The following is a 24254-nucleotide window of genomic DNA, read 5'->3' as shown; positions in this document are numbered from 1 at the left end:
ATGTTCATCTGTTTTGTCTCTTAAAGTCCTCATATGAGTGAATTCATAAGATTTTTGTCTTTCTCTGACTAATTTCACTTAGCATAATACCCTCCAGTTCCATCCACATAGTTGCAACTGGCAAGATTTCATTCTTTTTGATTGCCGAGTAATACTCCATTGTATATATATATACCATATCTTTATCCATTCACCCGTCGATGGACATTTGGGCTCTTTCCATACTTTGGCTATTGTTGATGGTGCTGCTATAAACATGGGGGTGCATGTGTCCCTTTGAAACAGCACACCTGTATCCCATGGGTAAATGACTAGTAGTGACATTGCTGGGTTGTAGGGTAGTTCTATTTTTAGTTTTTTGAGGAACCTCCTTACTGTTTCCCAGAGTGGGGGCACCAGCTTGCATTCCTACCAGCATTGCCAAAGAGATCCTCTTTCTTCGCATCCTTGCTAACATCTGTTGTTGCCTGAGTTGTTAATGTTAGCCATCCTGACAGGTGTGAGGTGGTATCTCATTGCGGTTTTGATTTGTTATTTCCCTGATGATGAGTGATGTTGAGCATTTTTTCATGTGTCAGTTGGCCATCTGGATGTCTTCTTTGGAGAAGTGTCTATTCATGTCTTTTGTCCATTTCTTCACTGGATTCTTTGTTTTCTGGGTGTTGAGTTTGATAAGTTCTTTATAGATTTTGGATACTAACCCATTATCTGATATGTCATTTGCAAATATCTTCTCCCATTCTGTCGGTTGCCTTTTAGTTTTGCTGATTGTTTCCAAGCCTTTTTTTCCTTTGTTTTCATGGTAGCTATGTAAATATTTTCTGTCTGGAAGAATATTTCAAATTTGGAAATGTATGTGAAACACAAGTTTACCACATTTTTAGTTTTTAAAAATTGTCTAGATGCTCCAGAATCCGTCTGAGTTTGCACAGTCAGTAAAATCTTTGCTGGAAGCACAGAAGCAGTCCATCGAATCCGGCTCCATTGCTGGTGGGGAGCACCTCTGTTTTATGGGCAGTGGTAGAGAGGAAGAAGACATGTACATGAACATGGTCCTGGCACACTTTTTACAGGTATGTTGACAGATTATTTCAGTTTGGCTTGGTTATTGCTATCATCTTTAGGAAGTTCTCATAGGTTAATTTGTACTGTTATCTATATTGTCAAATTTATATGAAGTTTTTCTTTACAGCTTACAGGTTTTCTGTCTTGCCAAGAAAGGACTTCTTGAGATTTTTCTTACATGTTTCTATGATTTACTTTTTATGCTTAAGTGTTGAGTCATCTGGAATTTATTTTTGTGTAATAAATGAGGTAGGAATAAAAAAAAAAATCTTTTCCCAGATAGCTAACCAGTTGTGTTATCACTTTGAAATAACACCTTAAAAAAATTTTTTTTAACGTTTATTTTTGAAAGAGAGAGAGATAGAGACAGAGACAGAACACAAATGGGGGAGGGGCAGAGAGAGAGGGAGACACAGAATCCAAAGCAGGCTCCAGGCTCTGAGCTGTCAGCACAGAGCCCGACATGGGGCTTGAACTCATGAACCATGCAATCATGATCTGAGCCGAAATTGGATGCTTAACTGACTGAGCCACCCACCCAGGCGCCCCGAAATACCACCTTTTTAATTCCTCAGTGCATCAGGATCTATTTCTGGATTATTCTATTGCATTGCTGTTTATGTCTGTTCATTCCCTAGTACTTTTTACAGTAACTGCATAATTCAGTTTAATATATTTACTTTGAAATAGAATAAATATACATGTATATTTGTTCATTATACTTGGCCATCTTTCCTTTTTGTGTTTGAATGTTGTCTAATTTGTATCAGTGATTTTATGCAGCCTGTTCCTCTATCTTCTCTACAAAACCTCTCTCAGTGATGGCGCTTTCTTCATAAAAATAATTGTTTGTTAGGTATTCTTTGGTATTTTATACATTAAAGTCTTTATTTTATATGACCCTGACTTACGGAATTAGCAAGACCATAGGCATGGTGTTGCATTAGTTACTAAATTTGGATCCATTTCTGTTCATGTTGTACTTTACTGGGAATCTGCTTTGAGAAAGTAAGTCTAAAGGAAAGAATCCTTAAAAGACAAAACACGAGAAGGAACAAGGTATATGGGGGAAGGGTTGTAAGATAATTTTATACCTTATTAAGGGAGAGATTTTAGAAACTTACACAAAATAACAAAAATAGGGTCTCAGACTCATTTTACTTACAAATTTAATTGGCCTATTTTAAAAATGCTCTGGTGTAAACTATAGATTGTGAACATTAACATATCACATGGCAAGAATTTGAAATATTGTGAACTTATTTTTTATAACTCAAGTTCTTGATGTGGTTTTAGAAAGTTTTCCCCCAACTTTTATCATGGAAATTTTCAAACAAAATCAAGAGTACATAGAGTTGAACCCTATAAACTCTTTATAAAGACATAAAACCACGTTACCGTTATACTTTATTATAAGAAAACCTAACTATTGTTCAGGTTTCTCTGATTTTCCCAGGATCCAAAACAAGACATTCTGCTTGGTTGACATCCTTTAAATCTCTTTTAATGTATAGGTTCCCTTTCCTAATTTTTTTTTTTTTTTTTTGCAGATATTTGTTGGAAAAACTGGTTACATTATCTTATAGTGGGTCCCCCACATACTAGATTTTGCTAATTGCATTCACATGGTGGTGTTTATTAGGTTCTGTCCCTGGTATTTCCTCTAAGTTGGTAATTAGATCTAGAGACTTGATCAGATTACTTTTTTTTTGGGAGGGGGGGCGGACAGGAAGTCCTGGGTGGTGTGAACTTTGGTCAGGGGGTATGTACTGCTCATATCTTTCTTTTTTGTCTCTTTCTCTGTTAGTGCACATTAGATCCATTGATTTTTATAGTAGTTTGTAAAATGGTAACATTCTATTATTTCTTATTCATAATTAGCTAGAATAATTGTTTTTATATTTCCTTTTTATAAAAGATACAACATATTTTGAAATATTTTAAAATCACTCTAATTATATCTAAAAATACAATTAACTGATTTTAGTTTGACTTGTTATTATATTATTGGAACTATAATACAGATAAAATCATAGTCTTGATAGTAGCCATGAAGTTGTCTCCTTCTTTCCACCAAGCGCCAGACCTTACAGTATACAAGGTAAATGTATGTATCTCTCTATACCAGAGTCCCAGATGTCAAAGAAAACAAAAAGTCCAGAAACTTAATATATAACTATGTATAACATGTGTCAATGTTTATAGGGCTATAGAGGTTTTGATTAAATTGCATTTTGGAATAATTTAAATTCTATTTTTTGCTACAGAAAAACAAAGAATATGTAAGCATTGCCAGTGGAGGCTTTATGGGTAAGGATTTAATTTATTTGTTGCTTTGCTTCCATTTCTCAGAGGAAATTATATCACCAGAGCTGATTGGGAGTGACCAGATTAGTTAGTGGATAAACTCTCTCTTCAGACATTCTATATTTTCAGAAAAGGGAAAGCCAGCAGGACATATAGATAACAGATAAACATAATAGACAATTGAAATGAGCAAATATTTAATGGAAGACTAATTCAGTAGATATGTTTAATGAGCTTGTATTTGTAAAAAGTATTTTTGTAAAGAGGCATGAAAAACTGTCTACATGATTTGTCTTTATGGAGAAGGTGCAATAGATAGGACTGGGAAATGGGTAAGAGGAATACTTTTCATACTCTTTGCTTTTTTGTTTCATTGTTATTTTGTTTTTGAAATACTTGAAAGTATTAGCTGCTAAAAAAATATTGGCTGAATGGAATAAAACAAATAAGCTGATGTTTTCAAATCTTCAGACCAGTATCTGACAATCCAGGATGGTAAAATAACAGAAAATCTCTGCAAGCAAGTATTTGAGAATTTATGAAGGATTAGGTCAGGATAAAAAGATTTAAAAAGAGCCTGGCTTTTTTGCAAATTGTATTATTTAAGGGTACAAACTTGTGACTAAAAGATGAGTAAGTCCTAGAGTACTGTAAGTGTAGTGAACGTAGACAACAGTATTATCATAACCAAACTTGCAAAGAGACTAAATCTTAATTATTCCCACCATGAAGAAATGGTAATTATGTGATCTGATAGAGGTAGTAACTGTTGCTGAAATGGAAATTATATTACAGTATGTAAACCAACATGTTAAACACCTTAAGTTTACATAGTGTTATAGGTCAAATATATTTCAATCAAGAAATAAAGAGCCTTTATTTTTTATTTTTTTTTTTAACGTCTATTTATTTTTGGGACAGAGAGAGACAGAGCATGAACGGGGGAGGGGCAGAGAGAGAGGGAGACACAGAATCGGAAACAGGCTTCAGGCTCTGAGCCATCAGCCCAGAGCCCGACGCGGGGCTCGAACTCACGGATCGTGAGATCGTGACCTGAGCCGAAGTCGGACGCCCAACTGACTGAGCCACCCAGGCGCCCCAAGAGCCTTTAATAATAAAATCAAATTAATATTTGTTGAGTAATAGAATTGAGTTTGAATCATGAGAGTCTCATAAGGATTAAGTTCTGACCTAATATAATCTTCTTGTTTTATAATTTAGAATTTTTACAGATTAGGATCTTTTTCCTCTTTGTCGATATTAACAAGGATTATGATGATTTCCTGTATATCATGGCCTGATAACTCACAATCTTTGGGGCTCATACCCAGAGTGATCTACAAATGGGGTTGTTTTAATAGTGTTAAGCAAGTATTGGCCTTTAGGCCCAGTGTTTATTAGGAATTTTGACAGTGATACAGAACTTAGTTATTAAGCTTACTATCAAAAGTGTCTGAAAAGCAGTCTTTTATGGTATAGTCTAGGTTCCAGAAGCTTTTTTCTAATTATGAATTATTTCTTTTCCAAGAATAACCTCTCTTTCCATAGCAGTTATGCCTTCTTTATTATGGGAAAGATTAATTGATATCTCTTTATGGTAAAACAAAAGCCACCATAGGTTTTCTTTTAATTTTTTATATCATAAAAATGTTGCTGAGATTATCTCTTAATACTTCCAGAGAGGAAAGCATCAAATTTATATATAGTTATTGTCAATTAAGAAAAACTGTAGTTGTACAGAGGGCTTTAGAAGGAGAAGAAGGCGGCTTTCTGTAGCTTAGAGTCCTTCATTACTGAAGTGCAGAAAAAAATACCTGTAATTACGTCTTTGTATCCTCTTTCATTCAGCCATGACATGTTTATTATATTCTCTGGTAACGAATCTTTCCAAAGGGGGTTGATATGTGAGTTGTTTTTTTCCCCTTCTTGTTTATTTTAAGCACTGCAACAGCACCTGGCGGATATTAATGTGGATGGACCAGAAAATGGATATGGCCATTGGATTGCTAGTACCTCAGGCTCAAGGAGCAGTATCAATTCTTCTGTTGATGTAAGTGTATGTGTAGAATGTGTCACCATATTTGGATAAATGCCCAGAAAATGTGACTAACTATTAAGCTCACTGTAACAGAAATGGAGTCAAAATGTTTCAAACACATATAGTGAGGAGTCGTGTTATTGCATGGTTCATGTTATATGGAACAGGCCTGCACAGCTAAACTAGCCAGGAGTTCTGGAGGTCCACTTGCTGAATTCAAATTTCTCCCTGTCCAGCTGCAGTTCGGTGTCATCTAGTGACAGTTTTCTGCCCCAGCTTAAATATCAATGGAGATAATACTGAGTCCTATGACTAGCTGGGACTCTCAAGTGATCTCATTCTAGGAATCTCCCAATTAATATGAGCCAGAAGAATACTGAGGCTTACAGTCACATCTCCTGCAGACCATGTCTATACCCCTCCCTACCAGAAATGTACATGATCATAACTTCAGTCCATGCATATTTGAGAATGGGCCAGGCAGAAGAAGACAGGAACTGATTGCCAATCCCATTATATTTGATTTTTAGTTAAAGAGATGTATGTTACTGCAAGGTTTTGCTGTAGTTGGTAAATTCACTTTTCTGTGCTGCTTTGGAAATAATTGGGCAATAAGTCTTTTGTGCTTTTTCAAGAATATTTTATGTCAGTTGAATTAAATGTCATCAAATCATTTTCTTAACAAGTAAGGGTCCACATCTACCTAATGATCATTCTTTAAAACAGAAATAGAGGGGCGCCTGGGTGGCGCAGTCGGTTAAGCGTCCGACTTCAGCCAGGTCACGATCTCGCGGTCTGTGAGTTCGAGCCCCGCGTCGGGCTCTGGGCTGATGGCTCAGAGCCTGGAGCCTGTTTCTGATTCTGTGTCTCCCTCTCTCTCTGCCCCTCCCCCGTTCATGCTCTGTCTCTCTCTGTCCCAAAAATAAATAAACGTTGAAAAAAAAAAAATTAAAAAAAAAAAAAAAAAAAAACAGAAATAGAAGGAAACTATAGTACAGGTCATTGTTATTACTAGCTTAGGTTTACCGGTCTGGCTTAATGGTATTCAGGTTTTATCTCTACAACTTAACTTTTGTCATGATCTTCAGTAAGACCTTTTCAGCTCTGGTTTCTCCATCTGTACAACAGAGATGATAATAACAGAACTTTGTTCACAGTGATGTGAGGATTAAATGTGCAAGTATATGTATAGTATTGTACCTGTCACATATTTAATAGCAGTTATTATAAAATTGTAATTCATTAGATGATTACAGTTTATCTTCAGCCACATAAGTCAAAGCATATTGTCAAATTATCAGCACATAAGGCTTCTCTAAGAAGTAGGTTTTCAATTTAATCCTCTTGGTATCTAAGAGCTCTTCATGTGAGATCACTATTTAATAAACATTTGCAGTATTTTTATTTTGAATAGCTAACTAGTATTCCACTGTATGGATATATAATAATTTATTCAATTGCCTGTTGTTGAGTATTTTCATTGCTTTTATTTGTCTTTTTTGTGTTATAAACATTATCTTTTTCTGATTAATTTTTGTAGTTATATATGTACATATGCCATGATTATTTGGCCCCAGAAATATAATAACTTGATCAAAAGATTACATATCAGGATTCTTGAATTCTGCTTTATTATATCAAATGGTCCTTAAAAACAACATTCTTCTAATTTATATTGCCACCCACAATGTAGAAAGTAATTCTCAAGTTTCTTTCTTCAAATTTAAAAAACAATGATTGAGGCTGTTAAAGAAACTGTCTTAAAGATGTGTTATATTGAAAAATACCAAATAATTTAATTTCTATATTCAGTTTAATTTGATTTCAGATTTGGATATGGAAATAGAAATAGGTTTTTGTGTTAGTTAATGATTTATTTCACTTAAAAATGAAAATGACATGTTTATTTTAGCATCATATATAAATATGAAAGATGTAAGAAAACAACTGCTATTCATATTTTCATACTTTGAAATATTTCCTTCAAATATTTTTAATGCATATGTATTTTAGTGTTTTATTTTAAAAATGGTGATCAGAGTGTACATATAGATTTATTTTCTGCTTTTTCTCACCACTTTTTCTAACATTTTAAAATGCTTTAAAAGAAAAGGTAGTGGGGATTAAGGAATACACTTGTCATGATGAGCACTGGGTGTTGTATGGGAAGTATTGAATCACTGTATTGTCCACCAGAATCTAATATTACACTATATGTTAACTAACTAGAAGTAAAATAAAAACTTAAAAAAATTTTTTAAAGCATTTTTAAAAAATTTATATAAATTTCCATCCAACAGTACTGAAGTCCTAGAGTGCTTTCTAATTATTTCTTTCTCTTAAGTTCTGAAGAGGAATTAATGGGCAAAAGATAGGCATACTTTTTGGGGCACCTGGGTGGCTCAGTTGGTTAAGCATCTGACTCTTGGTCTTGGCTCAGGTCATCATCTCACCGTTCTGATGTCAAGCCCTGCATTGAGCTCTGCACTAACAGCACAGAGCCTGCTTGGGTTTCTCTCTCTCCTCTTTACCCCTCCCCCGCTCAAATGGGTGCACTCTCTTTCTCTTTAAAAATATAAATAAAAAAAAAGATAGGCACACTTTTAAACTGACACCTATTGCCAGTTTGCTCTCTAACGAATATGGGAGCAATTCCATGAAACATTTTAAGAATTATACTCATATCTGTTATATTAGGTACATAAGGATAGTTTTCTTGAGAAAATTAAAGGTCTAAGTGAAAATATTTAAACAGCAAAATTTTACAAGGAATAAATGTTTAAAAATTTAGCTACATGAATGATATTCTGATTATACATTTGCTGATTTACATTTTATGATTGAAGTTAAGAAAAGGTCAGTAACTTAATTTTTTATTGAGTAAGGAAGGTATTTTCAGACTTTACACATTTGTATGTACAACATACATCTGCATTTTTCATTTCTAACTCCCATCCCTAAAATGGTTTTACCTAGTATATTGGTCGGTTAAGGCTGCCATAACGAAATACAACCAAGTAGTTGGCTTAAATCACAGAGGTCTATTTTGTTTGGTTCTGGAGGCTGCAGATTTGGAATCACAGGGTTGGCAGGTTTGATTATGTATCCTCAGGCCTCTCTCTTTGGCTTGCAGATGCCTGCCTTTTTGGTCTGTCTGGATATACATGGTCCTGTGTATGTGGTCTCCTTCTCTTCTTGTAAGGACACCGGTCATACTGGATTAGGGCCCACCTGTATGACCTCAGCCTTAGTTTAATATCTCTGAGTACAGTCTTTATCTGAGGTGAACTAGGAGTTAGAACTTTAACATATGGGCACAATTCAGTCCATAACCTCTAGATAACCTTTAGCAGTAGTGTGTCTGCTAGTCATTAGGAGAACAGTTAATTCATTAGTAAGTTTTTTTTTTTTTCCAGGGTGAATCTTCTAATGGCTCAAATGATAGAGGAATGAAATCACTAGTAAATAAAATGACTGTTGCTTTGAAGACGAAATCTGTTAACGTCAGGGAAAAAGTTATCAGTTTTATTGAGAACACATCAACTCCTGTGGACCGGTGAGTTGCTTATATGGTATGAGTTTATGATGGGTAACTAAAGACATGTGTCTTAATAGTAAATGATAGTTGAATTGAATATGTTCTAGAAAAGAATCATAAAGTACATTTTTTAATTGGATAATTTCAGTTTTCATTGTAATTGCGAAGATGTCCTTTATTGCTATAACATTTGACTGCAAAGATTTCTCTTCCCTACTGCTCAGAATAAAACTCAAATAATGATTCTGCCCTTTTATGCCATTCATTAAAAAAAATATTAAGATGCCATTATATGCATTATTCTTCATATAGTAGCTGTTTCCCACATGTCAAATGGATGGGAATCATCTACTAAATGCAGTAATCTCAAAGCAGGAAGCTCTTCTCCTCCTCCAGGAATTTATAACCTAGAAAATTTGTTCATGCTAAATAAAGCAGAAACCTATTTTCTTTCTTTCTTTTTTAAAATTAATTAATTCATTTTTAAAGTAATCTCTACACCCAACATGGGGCTCGAACTCACAACTTGGATGCTTGCTCCACTGACTGAGCCAGCCAGTTGCCCCAGAAACCCATTTTCTTAAATTTAAGAGTTTAGCTCTTCATAGAATTTTGTCCACAGAATATAAGTGACATCTGTTTTCCCACGAATTACAAATGAAGGACACAGTTTGATAAATTTAAGAATGTCTGCTACAGTGTTTCTTATTGGAACTGTGAGTCCACAATGTTTTCTCCTCCACGTATTAGTCTAATTCATCTTTCTTGTTGTACAGTTCAAAACTAATGTAATAATTCCAGCATAAAATTTATTTCTAAGCAGATCTGGTCTTGAAAATGTGTGATATTAATTTCACTTTCTTATTTTGCAGTATCCTAGGAAAGTTGAAATATTTGACTTTAAGAATTGAATGTTAGAAATTTACTGTTGTTACTTTATCAGTTATAGTACCTATGCATACAAAAGTACATTTTCCCCCATTTAGTAAATAGCAAGGAAGAATGGATTATTTTCACAAATCCAAAAAAATTGTACCTGTCTAAAATGGTCAACTCATAAATAATATTAAAGTGTTTTATCAAGCCTGAAAGTCTTCTTTGCTCATTAAAATTATGTCTGTTCTCAAAAGCCTATAACTTTTTTACTTTCAGTGCATTCTGGGTTAGAGTACTATTGCTACATTTGGTAGCATGAACATTTAACATTTTATTTTAAAATGAACAAGTGATAACTCTGACTTGAAATTGGCTTTTCTTCATTTTTCTTTGTACTTGGGATGATCAAAACATTTTCTTTATAATGTATGCTCTGGGTTAGAAAAAGTGATTATACTGTATTTTTGTTTTAAAGCTGTTGTATTTTTAATAATCATTTTGTTCTGTCCTCTACCTCAATTTGCTATAGAATGTCTTTCAATCTTCCTTGGCCAGACAGAGCATGTACAGAGCGGTAAGCCAATGAGTAGAGCAGCTTTATGGGACCATCCTTTTCTTTAGCATGCTTCATGCTGTCTATAAGCCTCACACTGTCTTGGCTTAAATTTGATGCACCTGTTTTCAAATGCTGAATTTTTCTTATTCTGCTTTTAGGAGTGTGTGATATTGATTGAGCTGTATTTGTTTTTTGGCTTGATCATTTTAATTTTTTTTTCTTTGCATGCTTCTTTATATCTCCCTTTCCTCAGATGAAAATCAAGTACATTCAAATCCAAGAACTTCATAAAACCTGCAGTTTTTATTCTGAAAGAGAGGAGTGAAACAAAGAAAATAATTAGTCTCAGAGTTGGCAGAGTGTTAGCGTTGGAGATCATGTATTTCTATTTCCTGCCCTAACAGTACAGAGTATTTATCGCACCTAACAAAGGGCATTGTTCATAGTTCAAAATTGTTGTTAATTCAAGTATATTATGTAATTTTATGATTTTTTTAAAAAGATTTTTCTTAATTAGATTTGTATATTTAGGTTGGTGACTTCACATATCTAAATCAGTTCCAAAGAACCACAATTCTTTAGTTTTCCATGAAAGAAATTAGGTCATGGTGGACATGTTAATGTATAATCCATCCCTTCTCTGTCCCTAGTAACGTGTGGTACTTGTCATTAGATTATAGAAGTCTAAAGTTTAAAAATCTACTGAACCTTCAATTAGGGTGCACAGAAGAACTCTACTAACTTAATACCTTTATATAGCTTTGTAGTTTTTATACCTACAGCATTTTTCTGCAGTTTATTTTGTTTTTAACTTTATTCTGAAAGAGAGAGAGAGAGAGAGAAAGAGAGAGAGAGAGAGAGAGAGAGAGAGAGAGAGAGAGAGAATATCCCAAGCAGGCTCCATGCCGTCAGTGCAGAGCCCAATGTGGGGGCTCAATCCCAAGAACCATGAGATCATGACCTGAGCCAAATCAAGAATCAGACACCTAACCAACTGAGCGACCAAAGTGCCCCATTAAGCAGTTTAAACTAGAATATCAATTACAGCAATATCTATGGAGATTTTAAAAGAAATTCTAGTTGTATTTTCAATATAAATTAAGCTTTGGAATTATGGAGTTGAATTTTTCTTTGGTCATTTCAATGTTTTCAGTGACTAGAAGTAACATTTTTAAAAGCACTAGTTCACTGTTAACTTAGTGGCAAGAGTTTTTATTTACTGTAACTATTCCTGCACAATGCCAATTACAGAGCTTCTATTACAATTTTACCTGAGACTATTTTAAAGGCATTTGCTTCTTTTAAAATTATAATGTTTGTGAATCATCTTTCTACCTTTTCTTGTTATAGGACCATTGAATTAGTCTAATTTTAACTCCCAGGTTTTCTCCCAAATTCTTAAATTTATAAAAATTTAACTTATTTTCTCTGATCTACAGGTAAATATATCTATTTTGAAAATAGAATTTAGTGAAAAGTTAGAATTGGGTTTCTTTCTGAGCTCAGTAAATAAATTAGAACCTGGTCAAAATATGTTATAGATGTTTCTGTTATTACTTCAACTAAAAAAGTATAAATATACTGCTTTTTAAAAAGAGTACAGACAGTGAATTTCATTAATTTTTAAATTGTTTTAAATGTTTATTTTTGAGAGAGAGAGAGAGAGAGAGAGACCGAGTACAAGTGGGGAGAGGCAGAGAGAGAGGGAGACACAGAATCCAAAGCAGGCTCCAGGCTCCTAGCTGTCAGCACAGAGCCTGAAATGGGGCTTGAACCCCACGAACTGCCAGATCATGACCTGGGCTGAAGTTGGCGCTTAACGGACTGAGCCACCCAGGCGCCCCAAATTTCATTAATTTTTAGCCAATATTTAAGAACTAATAACCCAGTAATCTTTAGCAATCTTTATAAAAACTGCCTTGTATTATAAATGTAGATCAATAATGATTAGTTTTTTTAAAACTTTTCACTTTGCATACTTGAATTCTGGTTCATGCATTTACTATAAACATTATCCTTGTTACTTTCGACGTTACATCGGTTTAATTATGCTTTAATGTCAGGAGAGAACCAATAATTTAATCATAAATTTTTATAATCTAGATGGCACTAAAGTATTTTTAGACAAAGCTGTATTATCTTTGTCTTTTATAAGTAGGCTGATTCTGAGTTTCATAGGTGTTTGAATTATTTATTTCACTTTATCTAATGAGTATAGTTTGATAATTTACTGGATAACTTTACATAAGATATGTTTTAACATAAAATAAAATGATTTTATGATTTAACTTAAACTGTAAATTATGTATTGATTAGTGTATAATTCCCAAAGAATGTTATACATTTAGCTCTCATTGTTTTTTCTAGTAAGTGTTCCATTGAGGAATGTTTTGGGAGAAGTAAGGATTTAAGTAAGCCTCATTGAACAAAATTAGGTTATGATAAGATTTTGGTTGATGATATGTATTATTTAAAATACATATTTTATCTCTATATTCTGGAAAAATTGAATTTAAGATTAAAGATGTGTAACCCCAATTTTTTCCATGTTGGACTATCTATCTCTTGATATATGATCAATCAATCAATAAATAAAAATAAGCCAGTTTTTCTTCATTGTAGATAATCTTGATGGAACCTTTATCTTACAAATATACAGTGCTTTTTCCACAAAAACATGTATTTTGTTGAAATATTTTAATTTTTCTTCTTGGTTTGTTTGAGATTACCTGAAAAGTACTGAGGTATAAATTTTTATAGTAAAAAGAGGTTATACTTCCTGCAAGAACTAATCAAGTTTATTGTTTATGCTTCTGCCACTTGAAAAAGAAAGGCAGATTAATTTTCATGGTTTATTTACATTTATGTAAAAGAACTAGTAGCATGTTAGTTTCTATTAAAGCAAAAGTAATAGTAAAAAAAAAAAAGGAGGATTATAATGTGAGCATTGGGTAATATATAGAATTGTTGAATCATATTGTACAACTGAAACTATGATTTAAAAAAAATGGGAGGAAAAATCCCATTTTATATCCCCCCAAAATCCCCCCAAAATATTTGCCCCATATAAGAAAACCTTAACACCCCTCCTAGAATTGGAGTATTCAGTTCCATAATCTATTTTACCTAACAGACATATGCATAGTACTAGCTAGATGCCAGGCATTGTTCTAAGAGCTTTACAAAATATTAACTAATTTAATTCTCACAGTAACCTTGAAGGGTAGGTACTGTTGTTAACTACCACTTTACAGATATGAAAATAGAATCACAGAGAGGTTAAATGACTTCCCTAAAGCTACACAGATCTAAGCACTAGTTCTAATATGAATAATAAAATTGTTTTAAAATTTAATTTTCACAGATTGAAAACATTCAGCCTGTCAAGACATTATGCCACTTTTGTTAACATAATTTCCTATCTTGTTACAGTTTCCTTAACATAGATAGCTATTCTAAAGTTGGGTGGTATATGGGGGTGAGGAACAAAGAATGTATACATTTTGTATAAATATTCAAATGATACTTGGTAAAAATCTTCGGTTAACTTCTTAAGTGATAATTTCCCCTCTAAAATTCTTTGAATATAGGCATGTGAGCAGCAGTGACAGAGTGGGCAAGCCTTACCGTGGTGTAAAGCCTGTTTTCAGCATTGGGGATGAAGAAGAATACGACACAGGTGTAGTAATACACTTATCTGTAGATGCTTTCCTTAGGCACCAGGAATGACTATAGAGATCATTCTGAGACTAGCTGAACTTAAAAAAAAAAAAAAAAGACACAATGAAATTCTGTAGATGAGATTGGAGAGTCTGTTCTTTTTTCCTAAGAGTTTTTTCTAGTTTTTTTCCTAAGAGTTTGGTTTTAGACCTCTTAAGTTATGCCTGTTAGAATTCAAGCAGAAATGCTGAGTAGGCATTTGATTATAGGAGTCTTTAGATGAAGAGAGAAGGTCTAATAACGTGGTGCTGATCTGGGAATTATCCGTGTTGAAATAGTATTTAAATCCATGGGATTTTATTTAAATCCCCTTGATCCACCCACCTGGGAGATTGAGAGCTGTGGGACTAAAGTTCAGGGAATTCCAAAATGGAGACATCTGGAAAGAGCTTTTTTAAATTCGAAGTAATATCCTAAAAGGCCACAAGGTGGGGATATTGTACCAGGCAAATTGTATCATCGTCTGTGGTTGTCTTTATATTTTTAAAAATGATTTATTACTTTGCTTCATAATGCTGCTGCCAAGATTACCCTGGTTAAGTAATAATAACGAATGTTAATCTGTATTGGGTTAGAAAAAATAAAGCAGTAAATCAATGTAGCAAATAAAAGAAAAAACCTTCCCAAATTTCTCCTTGTTTTTTCTACTTAGTAATACATGCTGTATATTTTCCATCTCAGCCCATATTCCACCTTAGTTCTCTTTCTATCACATAAACACACCATAATTTATTTAATCAGTCTTTCAAAATTCACACTGGTAGTTCTTCAGGTTTTTTGTTTGTTTCAAATGGCAATAGATATTTTTATACATAACTATCTGAACTTTTGTAAGTACACACAGAGGCTGTATTCTTAGCAGTAAGATTAATACATTATAGGGAGCCACATTTGACATTTTAATAAATATTTACAAAATCACCTTCCTAAAAACTTGCATTGAGGTAAATGAAATTTTCTGTGTGCTATTTCTCATTGTTTCTTTTTCTCCTCTCCCTTCTATTTTTGTTGCTATCTTCCTGTTATTTATCAGTCTGTCCCTGAATATTTCGGCTCCTTTCTTTAATAACTTTCATTTCAACTCTTTTAATTCCCAAGAGGCAAATGGATGGATAAATTATAGTATACATACATGTGTCATATATTTATGCATATATTTGTATTTGGGAAATTGTACAGTAATGAAAATGAGAACACTAGAGCTATGTGTATCAACATGTTTAAATTTTACAGTGTTCAGAGTGAAGAAGCAGTTGCAGAAGAATACAGTTGAAAGGTCTATTTATATAAATGTTACTGCTACTGTAGAGATTTTTACTTATTTATCCAAGGATGGATTTTTGTTGTTTTTCTTAAAGTCAAAAAGCAGCGAGAGAAAAAGAACTCTAACATCTTTGCCCTCAAGATAGATGCTTATTATTGGACAATTTAGCCATCTTTCTATAGTCTAGACATAGATTAGAGTCATGTTACATAAAGCAAAAAAGTTGAAATTCCTCAGGCAGTGTAGTCTTTAAAAAATTTATTTACATTATTTATTTTTTGTTTTATTTTTTTAAATCTTTGACAGGGAGAGAGAGACAGAGCATGAGCAGGGGAGGGGCAGAGAGAGAGAGAGAGGGAGACACAGAATCCAAAGCAGGCTCCAGGCTCTGGGCTGTCAGCACAGAGCCCGACGTGGGGCTCCAACTAACGGACTGTGAGATCATGATCTGAGCTGAAGTCGGGTGCTTAACTGACGGAGCCATCTAGGCACACTTACTTACTTACTTACTTACTTAATTTATTTGTTATTTTAAATTTTTTTTTAAATATTTATTTTCGAGAAAGAGAGCATGAGCAGGGGAGGGTCAGAGAGAGGGAGACACAGAATCTGAAACAGGCTCCAGGCTCAAGCTGCCAGCACAGAGCCCAACGTGGGGCCCGAACTAACAAACCATGTGATCATGACCTGAGCTGAAGTTGGATGCTTAACTGATTGAGCCACCCAGGCTCCCCTATTTATTTTTTATTTAAGTATAGTTGACACATAGTGTTACGGGGTATTCTTAGTATTTTCACCTGACTTTCTTACCATGTAGCCTAATGCTTCATAATATTTCTGTATTATGCCAGTGGCATAAGGAAACATAGTAACAGGATTTGAATTGTTTTTTTTTCTTTTCCCCAACCTGTATGCTTAAAATACTCAATTTTTTTTTCCTGGCTATTAAGGAATGTCTCATTTTTAAAGTTGGTAATTCCCACTTTTAACACTTTAAACTCTTTCAGATGAAATTGACAGCTCTTCAATGTCAGATGATGACAGAAAAGAGGTTGTAAACATTCAAACTTGGATAAACAAGCCAGACGTCAAGCATCATTTTCCTTGTAAAGAAGTGAAAGAAAGTGGACACATGTTTCCTAGGTACTTTTTTAAATGCCTTCTTCAGAAGTAAAATTAAATTTGGGGAATAAAAAACTTAACCACAGGAGAAATTTTCTTTAAGTACAATAAGATATAATTTTCCTTTGTCAACTTGTATTATGTGTCTTGATTTTTAAAATATCTTTAATGTAATTTTTTATTTTGAAATATTCTAAAAAGTTGAAGAAACAGTACACTGAACATCTTTATAAGCCTCTCTCAATTCACGATTTTAATTTCTTTTTGTGTTTTTCCAATCTATTTATATATCTATTTATAGACACACATACACATACAGTTCTCTCTTGTCAAGCCATTCAGAAGAATCTTACAGATATGACCCTTAACCCCCAAAAATGCTTTAGTGTAAATCTCCCAAGAATATGAGCATTCTCTTATACAACTTCAATAGCATTATGACTTTTTTAAAAATAGCATTATCACTCTTTAAAAACTTTAAAATGAACATCATTCAACATACATGTCACACTCAGATTTTTCAGAGTGCCCCAAAATATTATTTATAGTCGTTTTTTTCCTTTTTGATCCAATAGCTAGTCAGGGTTCCTGCATTGTATTTGCCTGTCAATCTCTTTAGTTTCAGCCGGTGTGCAACAGTACTTCTGCCTTTACCACCATCTCCCCTTTTCTGCATGATGAATGAATTTTTTGAGGCTAGGCTGTGTATTCTGCAGAGTGTCCTGTGTTTTGGACTTTTATAGTTTTACTGCACAGTAAAACCTTGGTTTGCGAGCATAATTCGTTCTGCAAACAAGTTTGTAATCTAGAGCACTTGTGTATCAAAGCGAATTTCAGGAACCATTAGCTCAGTTGCGATCATTTGATGTTTGGCATCATGTACTACTCGTAAGACATCGCTCATTTATCAAGTTAAAATGTATTAGAAAGGTTTGCTCGTCTTCTGGGACACTCACTGAACAAGTTACAATCCAAGATTTTACTGTATTACATAAATGTGTATGAGTATATCATTGCATTACATTAAAAGTGAGCTAAGACACAGGGAGGGGGTGTGTTAATAACACCATGCCCATTTTACCTTCAAGATCCAGTTACAGAATATTATAAAATATGTAAGGCAGCCCAACTATTGCTTAGTGGTCTTTGATGTAAAGTATACACTATGGTATAGTGACTGAGAGTAGTTTATGAATATAGGCAGTATTGTGAAAAAGTTTGAAAAGGACTGTATTCCATATACCATATAGAATAGATTCTAAAAATATTATTTTAATGATTTCTAATAGTATTGTACTTTTTATTACATAAAATAGAAACTTTGCTCTTAAACAGTTACAGGATTTCCTATTAATAAAATGTTAATTTTCCATACAACTAAAGGAAAATTAAGAACTTTTATTGGGTAGTTTATTTGTTTATAGATGATTCATTTTAATTCAAAAGTAATTTCATCTGGAGTTGAATATTTTTTTGGTTGAAGTAACAGCTGTTTTGCATGACGTGTCTAAAATTCTTTTTGTTGTTTAATGCTTTTTTTTTTGCCTCTTAAGTCATCTGTTGGTTACTGCAACACACATGTACTGTTTAAGGGAGATTCTTTCACGGAAAGGATTGGCTTATATACAGTCTCGACAAGCACTAAATTCCGTAGTTAAAATTACATCTAAAAAAAAGCATCCTGAGCTAATTACTTTCAAGTATGGAAATAGCAGTGCTTCAGGAATAGAAATCTTGGCAATTGAAAGGTAAGATTTTCTTAGAATGGTATTATCTGAATTATTGAATTAGTTCATTATTAAACACAGTTTGTTTCTCTCTTTTGGAGAATAGATGGTGGCATAGGCTACTTGCACCACTTTTAATTAGTATTCTTTGCTTATCTTTTTCTTCCATACCCTTAATCATATGTCAATTAGTTATTAACACATGGTTTCAGTAAGTTTCATAGCTAATTTCATTAACTTTTTGACAGAAGGGTCCTTATACTATTGCTGCACTAAATGCTGGTTTATCAAATAAGAAGCTTGTCTCAGAATGTAAGTCAGTGTTTCTACTTCCGTTCATCAAAAAATTCTTCTTTTGAAAAAGTATCCATGAAGTAAGCAACGTGCTGAGTGTTATATTTAATTTACAATCTGGCACAAACTCCTTATCTTATTGTGGACCAGTGACAAAACAGTTCATGGATGGGCATCAAGGGCCATAGGACCTCACTTATCTGGAAACTAAACCATCTTTATAATCCTATAAAAATGTGAAGCCCAGAGGAGTTGAATGACTTCCAAATCCTCACACCTTGCTTGTGACAGGACCAAATGGAGCTGTCCTGACTCCAGATATCTGGTTCCTTCCATTTGGCTATGAAGAGTCACCAGCTTGCACACTTAGATTTTCTTTCTTTCAAAATATGCTTTCATGTATGTATTGAAATAAGTTATGGGGAGTAAATATGAGGGTATGTCTGCTGGCTTTGTAGGTTAGGGGAAGTTTTGCATTGGAAGTGTCACCTAAGCTGAGGCCTGAAGGGAAAACAATTTATGTTAATATATATGTATATTTTTCCCCCCTTAGGTATTTGATTCCAAATGCAGGAGATGCTACTAAAGCCATTAAACAACAGATCATGAAAGTTTTGGATGCTTTGGAAAGTTAATATAAGAGAGAATTATTTCAAAAGAAATTAAGGCAACCAAGAGAAAGAAACATGGACATACTTTCCGGATTGCGTACTAACAGAAGACCTTTCATTTGCTCATGGGGGTGCTTGAATTGCAGGTCTAAGTGTAAATTATTATAATCAATTTCTAGACAGTTAAAATTTTACTTAAATTTTCTTTTGCATTTTCGGTTTTGTAAAATGATTTATAAAGGTCAGTTATTAAATGACTTTGAGGTAACTGACCCTCTACCCTTGTGAACTAAGGGTACAGAATGCAGTTCTGTTTTGAAGAGCTGTGTTTTAAAAGGGAATATGCATCACTTTCAGATTTAAAAACATCCATGCACATATATACTTGCAATGTCTTCACTGAAAATTAGAGATAGAATTAGTTGAAGAGACCCCTTTAATTGCTACATTTAGTTTTATCCACTTGGCAGTATCAGAAACTGAAAGTATTACATAGATTAATAATTAGCTTGCTGTTTCTGTTCTTAAAAAATGTGAAATGTTTTTAACGAAGCAGATAAAGATTCCAGCCAACCCAGAAATGCAGTCCAGCTAGTGAAATGTTGGAGTATCAGTCTCTAAATCATCTTTTCCCATTAGCTAATGATTTGAACACTGAGTGCTTCAGATCTTAAACTTCATCCTACTGGTTTCTAAGGAGCGGTTAAAATTATAAGTAGGTAGGCGTATTAAGATTAAAATAAACATTTGGGGGACAGAGTTGTATCTATAAAAATGTCATTGGTCTTTATTACAAGTGGAATATTTGATTTGGGATATTTCAGAACAGCTGTTGTGCACACACTGATTTATCCTTACTGAGATTATGGTCTGTGACCACAACGAATATCCACTTAAATAAAAGCCAAATAATCAGAGAGCTATATAAACTACAATTGTTTTATCAGCTCTTTCTGAAATTTCTTACTCTTCTTTGGTTTTTGTCTTCTGTTCCAGTGGTTCGAAACTATTTTTGTGTTCTTAATCTGACAGAACTAAAAAGTGATCTGCTTTACTTTGCAGCTTTCTCAATTTAATTTATTGAGGTCTATATTAGACACATCTGGTGAGAGAAATCGGGAACATGTTTGGGGCTATGGAAGGACTCCTTATAAAGTGTTTTTGGGAAGTAGCAAATCCTAACAATCTGCTATGTCCTAAAACGCAATGGATTATCTCTAAGGGGTTTATAGGAAAAATATTTAGATGTACACTGTTTATAGCCAGTTATTTTAATTTACTTAATGGAAATCAAGCGAATAACAGGCAACATAGTTCAAGATATTTTATTCTAATATCTAAATAAAAGCAGTTTCTTGAGTGGTTGAAGACATTTGCGTGAAATTGCACCTGGTGCATACTATATTTATGACTTTACCCACAACGGTTGTGTTGCTTTCTCTTTCTTTTCTTTTTTTCTTTCTTTTTGGTGCCCCCTTTACAAATGCCGTGAAGTCTCCATTTTTTGCCCATTTCAGCCATGGGACTTTTTTCATAATATTAATGTAAAGATGTTTGTGTTACTGTTTATAAAATTACAATTGTAAATAAACCAATACAATTTGCTCAGAACTTTGTTCTTAATGACAATCTCTCTCCCTCTCCCTCCCTCCCCCCGCCCCCATTTGCAAATCTGTGTAGATAACACAAAATTAGAAATTTGAGGACTATCCTTCAGTGGAATTTAATGTTCAGGTTTTAAGTTTGAAAGTATTAGATTCCTGTTTGTGTTCATCTGTATAGGGAGGGGGAAAGAGTTAGTTTAAAACTAATGACATTAAATTCCACATGAATAAATTACTACCTTTAACCACTTAAATTCTCAGAACTTTAGTTTCTTCTTCTGAAATAACATCACAGTTACTAATCATGAGTATGAAATAAAAATACATTTTGTTAATTGTACTAGGCACTTACAAGGCTGCTCATCCTTCCTTAACTGGCCCACTAAGTACAGAACTAGAATTCACTATGGGATACTCACCTCTTACTGACTCTCAAGGATTGCAGAGTTTGCAACATTATGAGATTGTTACTATTTTCTGTATTTCCAAGATTAGAAAACCAAGGCTGAAAGAAATTGAGTTAATGAAAAGGGAAGGTATCCCTTCTTCCCTCCCTACTCCCTGAGAATTATCACTTAAGATAACGAATCACTTCAGGGCACCTGGGTGGCTCAGTCAGTTAAGTGTCTGACTTTGGCTCAGGTCATGATCTCACGGTTCACAAGTTCCGAGTCCTGCATCGGACTTTCTGCTGACAGCTCAGGGCCTGCTTCAGATTCTGTATCTCCTTCTCTCTCTCTCTGTCCCTCCCCCACTTGCTAGTGTGCTCTCTTTCAAAAAGAAATAAACATTAAAAAATTGTTGAAATATAACCTACATACCATAAAGTTCACCTTTTTGAAGGGTCTACAAAGTGCTTTTTAGCAAACTCAGAGTTGTGCAATCATCACAATTATTTAATTTCAGAACATTTGGTTGCTCAAAAAAGAAACTCATACCCATTAGCAGTTACTCCCCTTTTCCCTCCAGTCCTTGGCAGCTGCTAATTTCCTGTCTGTCTTAGTGGATTTGCCTCTTCTGGACATTTCATGATAAAAGGAATCATTACAGTAAGTAGCTTTTGTGTCTGGCTTATTTCACTTAGCATGATGTTTTCAAGCATCATCCATGTTGTAGCATGTATCAGAATTTCGTTCCTTTTTAAGGCTGAAGAATATTCCATTGTATGGATATATCACATTTTATTTATCCATTCATCACTCGATGGACATTTGTGCAAAGCTCTAAGCCCAATTTGGTAATTCCCAAGTTTGATCTTTTGTTTGGAGTACCATACATTCCCCTAAGATCTCATCCACTTTGACAGTTTCTGTTCTTATTGTGGAGATGATTCCAATTCTAATTTTCAACCCTTCATCTATATTAGTCATTTGTATAACTACCTCACCCTGAAAAATTGAACTTAGGCCCCCCCAGACTGACTTCTATATGAAGAGTGATTGGAGGATAAGATGCTGAGGGAAAGGAGGCCAGTTAAGTTGCCTAAAAGCAGTCTCCCCAAAATGAGAAAGGCCTAGCCATGAATGGTGGTCACAAGGACAGAAAAGGAGGCAGCAATCAAGGGGTACTGCAGGAAAGTAAGAAGGGCCCTGTTCTTAACCAGAGATGGAGGAGAAAAGACTTGAATGATACAGAAGTGATTTAGATTTTCCAGGGGAGGGCATGAGGAGTTAGGAGAATTGGAAAACAGCATAAATGGTGGTGCCTATATGTAAGAGGAAAGCTGGGAGAAGCTCTTTTATTTTTTAATTTTTTTCTAATTTTATTTGTGAGAGACAGAGACAGCATGAGTGGGGGAGGAGCAGAGAGAGAGGGAGACACAGAATCCGAGGCAGGCTCCAGGCTCTGAGCTGTCAGCACAGAGCCGACGTGGGGCTCGAAGTCACAGATTCTGAGATCATGACCTGAGCCGAAGTCAGAGGCCTAACCGACTGATCCACCCAGTTGCCCCTGGGAGAAGCTCTTTTAGAGATGATAAAATTAGTTTCAGATGGTTGAGTTTAAATTGATGTCAAGACGTGTAAACAGATGGCTTTTGGGCAGCTGGAGATGCTGGAATAGATCCTCTGGAGTAAAAGTAGAAATCTGATCAGTACCAGCCTGGCAATGGTTATTAAAACTGTGAGACATGGTTGGCACTTCCAGCTTTTGATCTGGGCTCTGGAGATTCATTTAGTGTAGTCGTTTAATTCTTTGGCTACTTTTCAAGTGGCAGATAAAAGGGAATATGGAAACGTGAAGACAGAGCTGTGTGGTTGAAGAGTCAGAGTGAAGTGACAGGAGGACTGTGCAAACTCGGTCATCCAGCCATCCTCTCACCTTCTGCCTCTGAATCCTCTTGTGTTACAGATGATGAAAAGGTCCTGAGAACGAGATGATTTGCCTTAGGTATTAACATCACATCAGTGTCAGAGCCAGAACTGGAACCGTGACTAGCGGTTCCATTATGCCCAGAAAGTTCTAAAGGAAAATTCAAGAACAGTTTGTATTATTTCTTACCATTCCCTCCCTAGAATCCAAGTCACTGGCTTCCCTGCATGCGACGTAGGGAAGACAGTGCCCATAGACTCTTGGTCTTGAAGTCCCTTTCTCTCCTGGTTTTCCTACCTCTCAGGTGGCCCCTTATCAGGTTTCACAGGCCCCTCTTATACCTGTGCCTTTCATAGTCCACTTGCAACTTGTCACCCATATTCAGAGTTTTGTCTTAGTTTAAATTGCTGATGACTCCTAAATCAGCCTCCAGCCTGCATATGGGAGTTTGAGGCTTAGGACCAACTCCCTACTGGGTGTCTCTGCTTCGATGTTCCAATAACATGCCCAGCCATGTTTGGTACCACTGTTACATACAACTTTATGCCAATGAACTTGCAAATCTAAATGAAAAGGGTGACCTTTTTTTTGACAGGTTGTAAGTGGCCAGTATTGACGCAGGAATCTCAGCGGGCTAATTAAACATAGCAGAAATTAACAGATTATTATCTTCCTGCTACAAATCCAGGTCCAGATTGTTGAATCTTCAAACAAAATAAAACCCGTAATTGCTATGTATTTCCTCCCAGCTTAAGAAAGTTTTAAAAACTTTTAAAAACGTCTTAAAGTAGTACACGAACAGCTATATTTTCTCCTGTTAGATTTAATTTGCCACCTTTGCTTTGTCTCTGTATAAGCACATATTTTCTTTTTACGTACCATTTTCAAGTCAGATATTCTGACACTTCACCCTTAAATACTTCAGCAAATACTTCTCAGAGTAAAGATATTGTCTGGCATAATGACAATGTCATCATCACACAGAATTCATTAAAGCATCAAATATCCAGTTCATAAATATCCCTAATTATTCCAAAAATGTTTTAAGGGTATCCTTTTATTTATTTTTGAGAGACAGAAAACAAGGAAGAGGGGCAGAGGGAGAATCCCAAGCAGGCTGCCCGCAGGCCGACCTCATAAACTGTGAGATCATGACCCAAGCCTAAATCAAGAGTGGGAAATTCAACTGACTGAGCTACTCAGGCGCCTCTAGAGTATCCTT

At 34.6% G+C, this 24254-nt stretch overlaps 1 protein-coding gene across 2 annotated transcripts in view; it reads left to right on the top strand.

The window, feature by feature from the left end:
• Positions 1-20729, top strand: part of TBC1D23 (TBC1 domain family member 23) — a 59644-nt gene extending 38915 nt beyond the window's left edge. Inside the window, exons 11-19 of one of the 2 annotated variants that reach the window (XM_047100378.1) lie at positions 903-1073; positions 3333-3375; positions 5313-5422; positions 8827-8966; positions 10354-10398; positions 13971-14059; positions 16372-16507; positions 18040-18234; positions 19061-20729. In XM_047100378.1, coding sequence (XP_046956334.1) covers positions 903-1073; positions 3333-3375; positions 5313-5422; positions 8827-8966; positions 10354-10398; positions 13971-14059; positions 16372-16507; positions 18040-18234; positions 19061-19142 — 1011 coding nt within the window. In that variant the 3' untranslated portion in view covers positions 19143-20729. The remainder of the gene's footprint in view (positions 1-902; positions 1074-3332; positions 3376-5312; positions 5423-8826; positions 8967-10353; positions 10399-13970; positions 14060-16371; positions 16508-18039; positions 18235-19060) is intronic. The other variant, XM_047100379.1, reaches the window with a different exon arrangement.
• Positions 20730-24254: the final 3525 nt, after the last annotated feature.

Source organism: Lynx rufus, unplaced genomic scaffold (assembly GCF_022079265.1).
Source record: "Lynx rufus isolate CCGP_SWC_20201006 ecotype Redwood Valley unplaced genomic scaffold, mLynRuf1.p SCAF_5, whole genome shotgun sequence".
In the NCBI taxonomy this organism is placed as follows: domain Eukaryota; kingdom Metazoa; phylum Chordata; class Mammalia; order Carnivora; family Felidae; genus Lynx; species Lynx rufus.
This window is presented reverse-complemented; position numbering and strand designations above follow the sequence as displayed.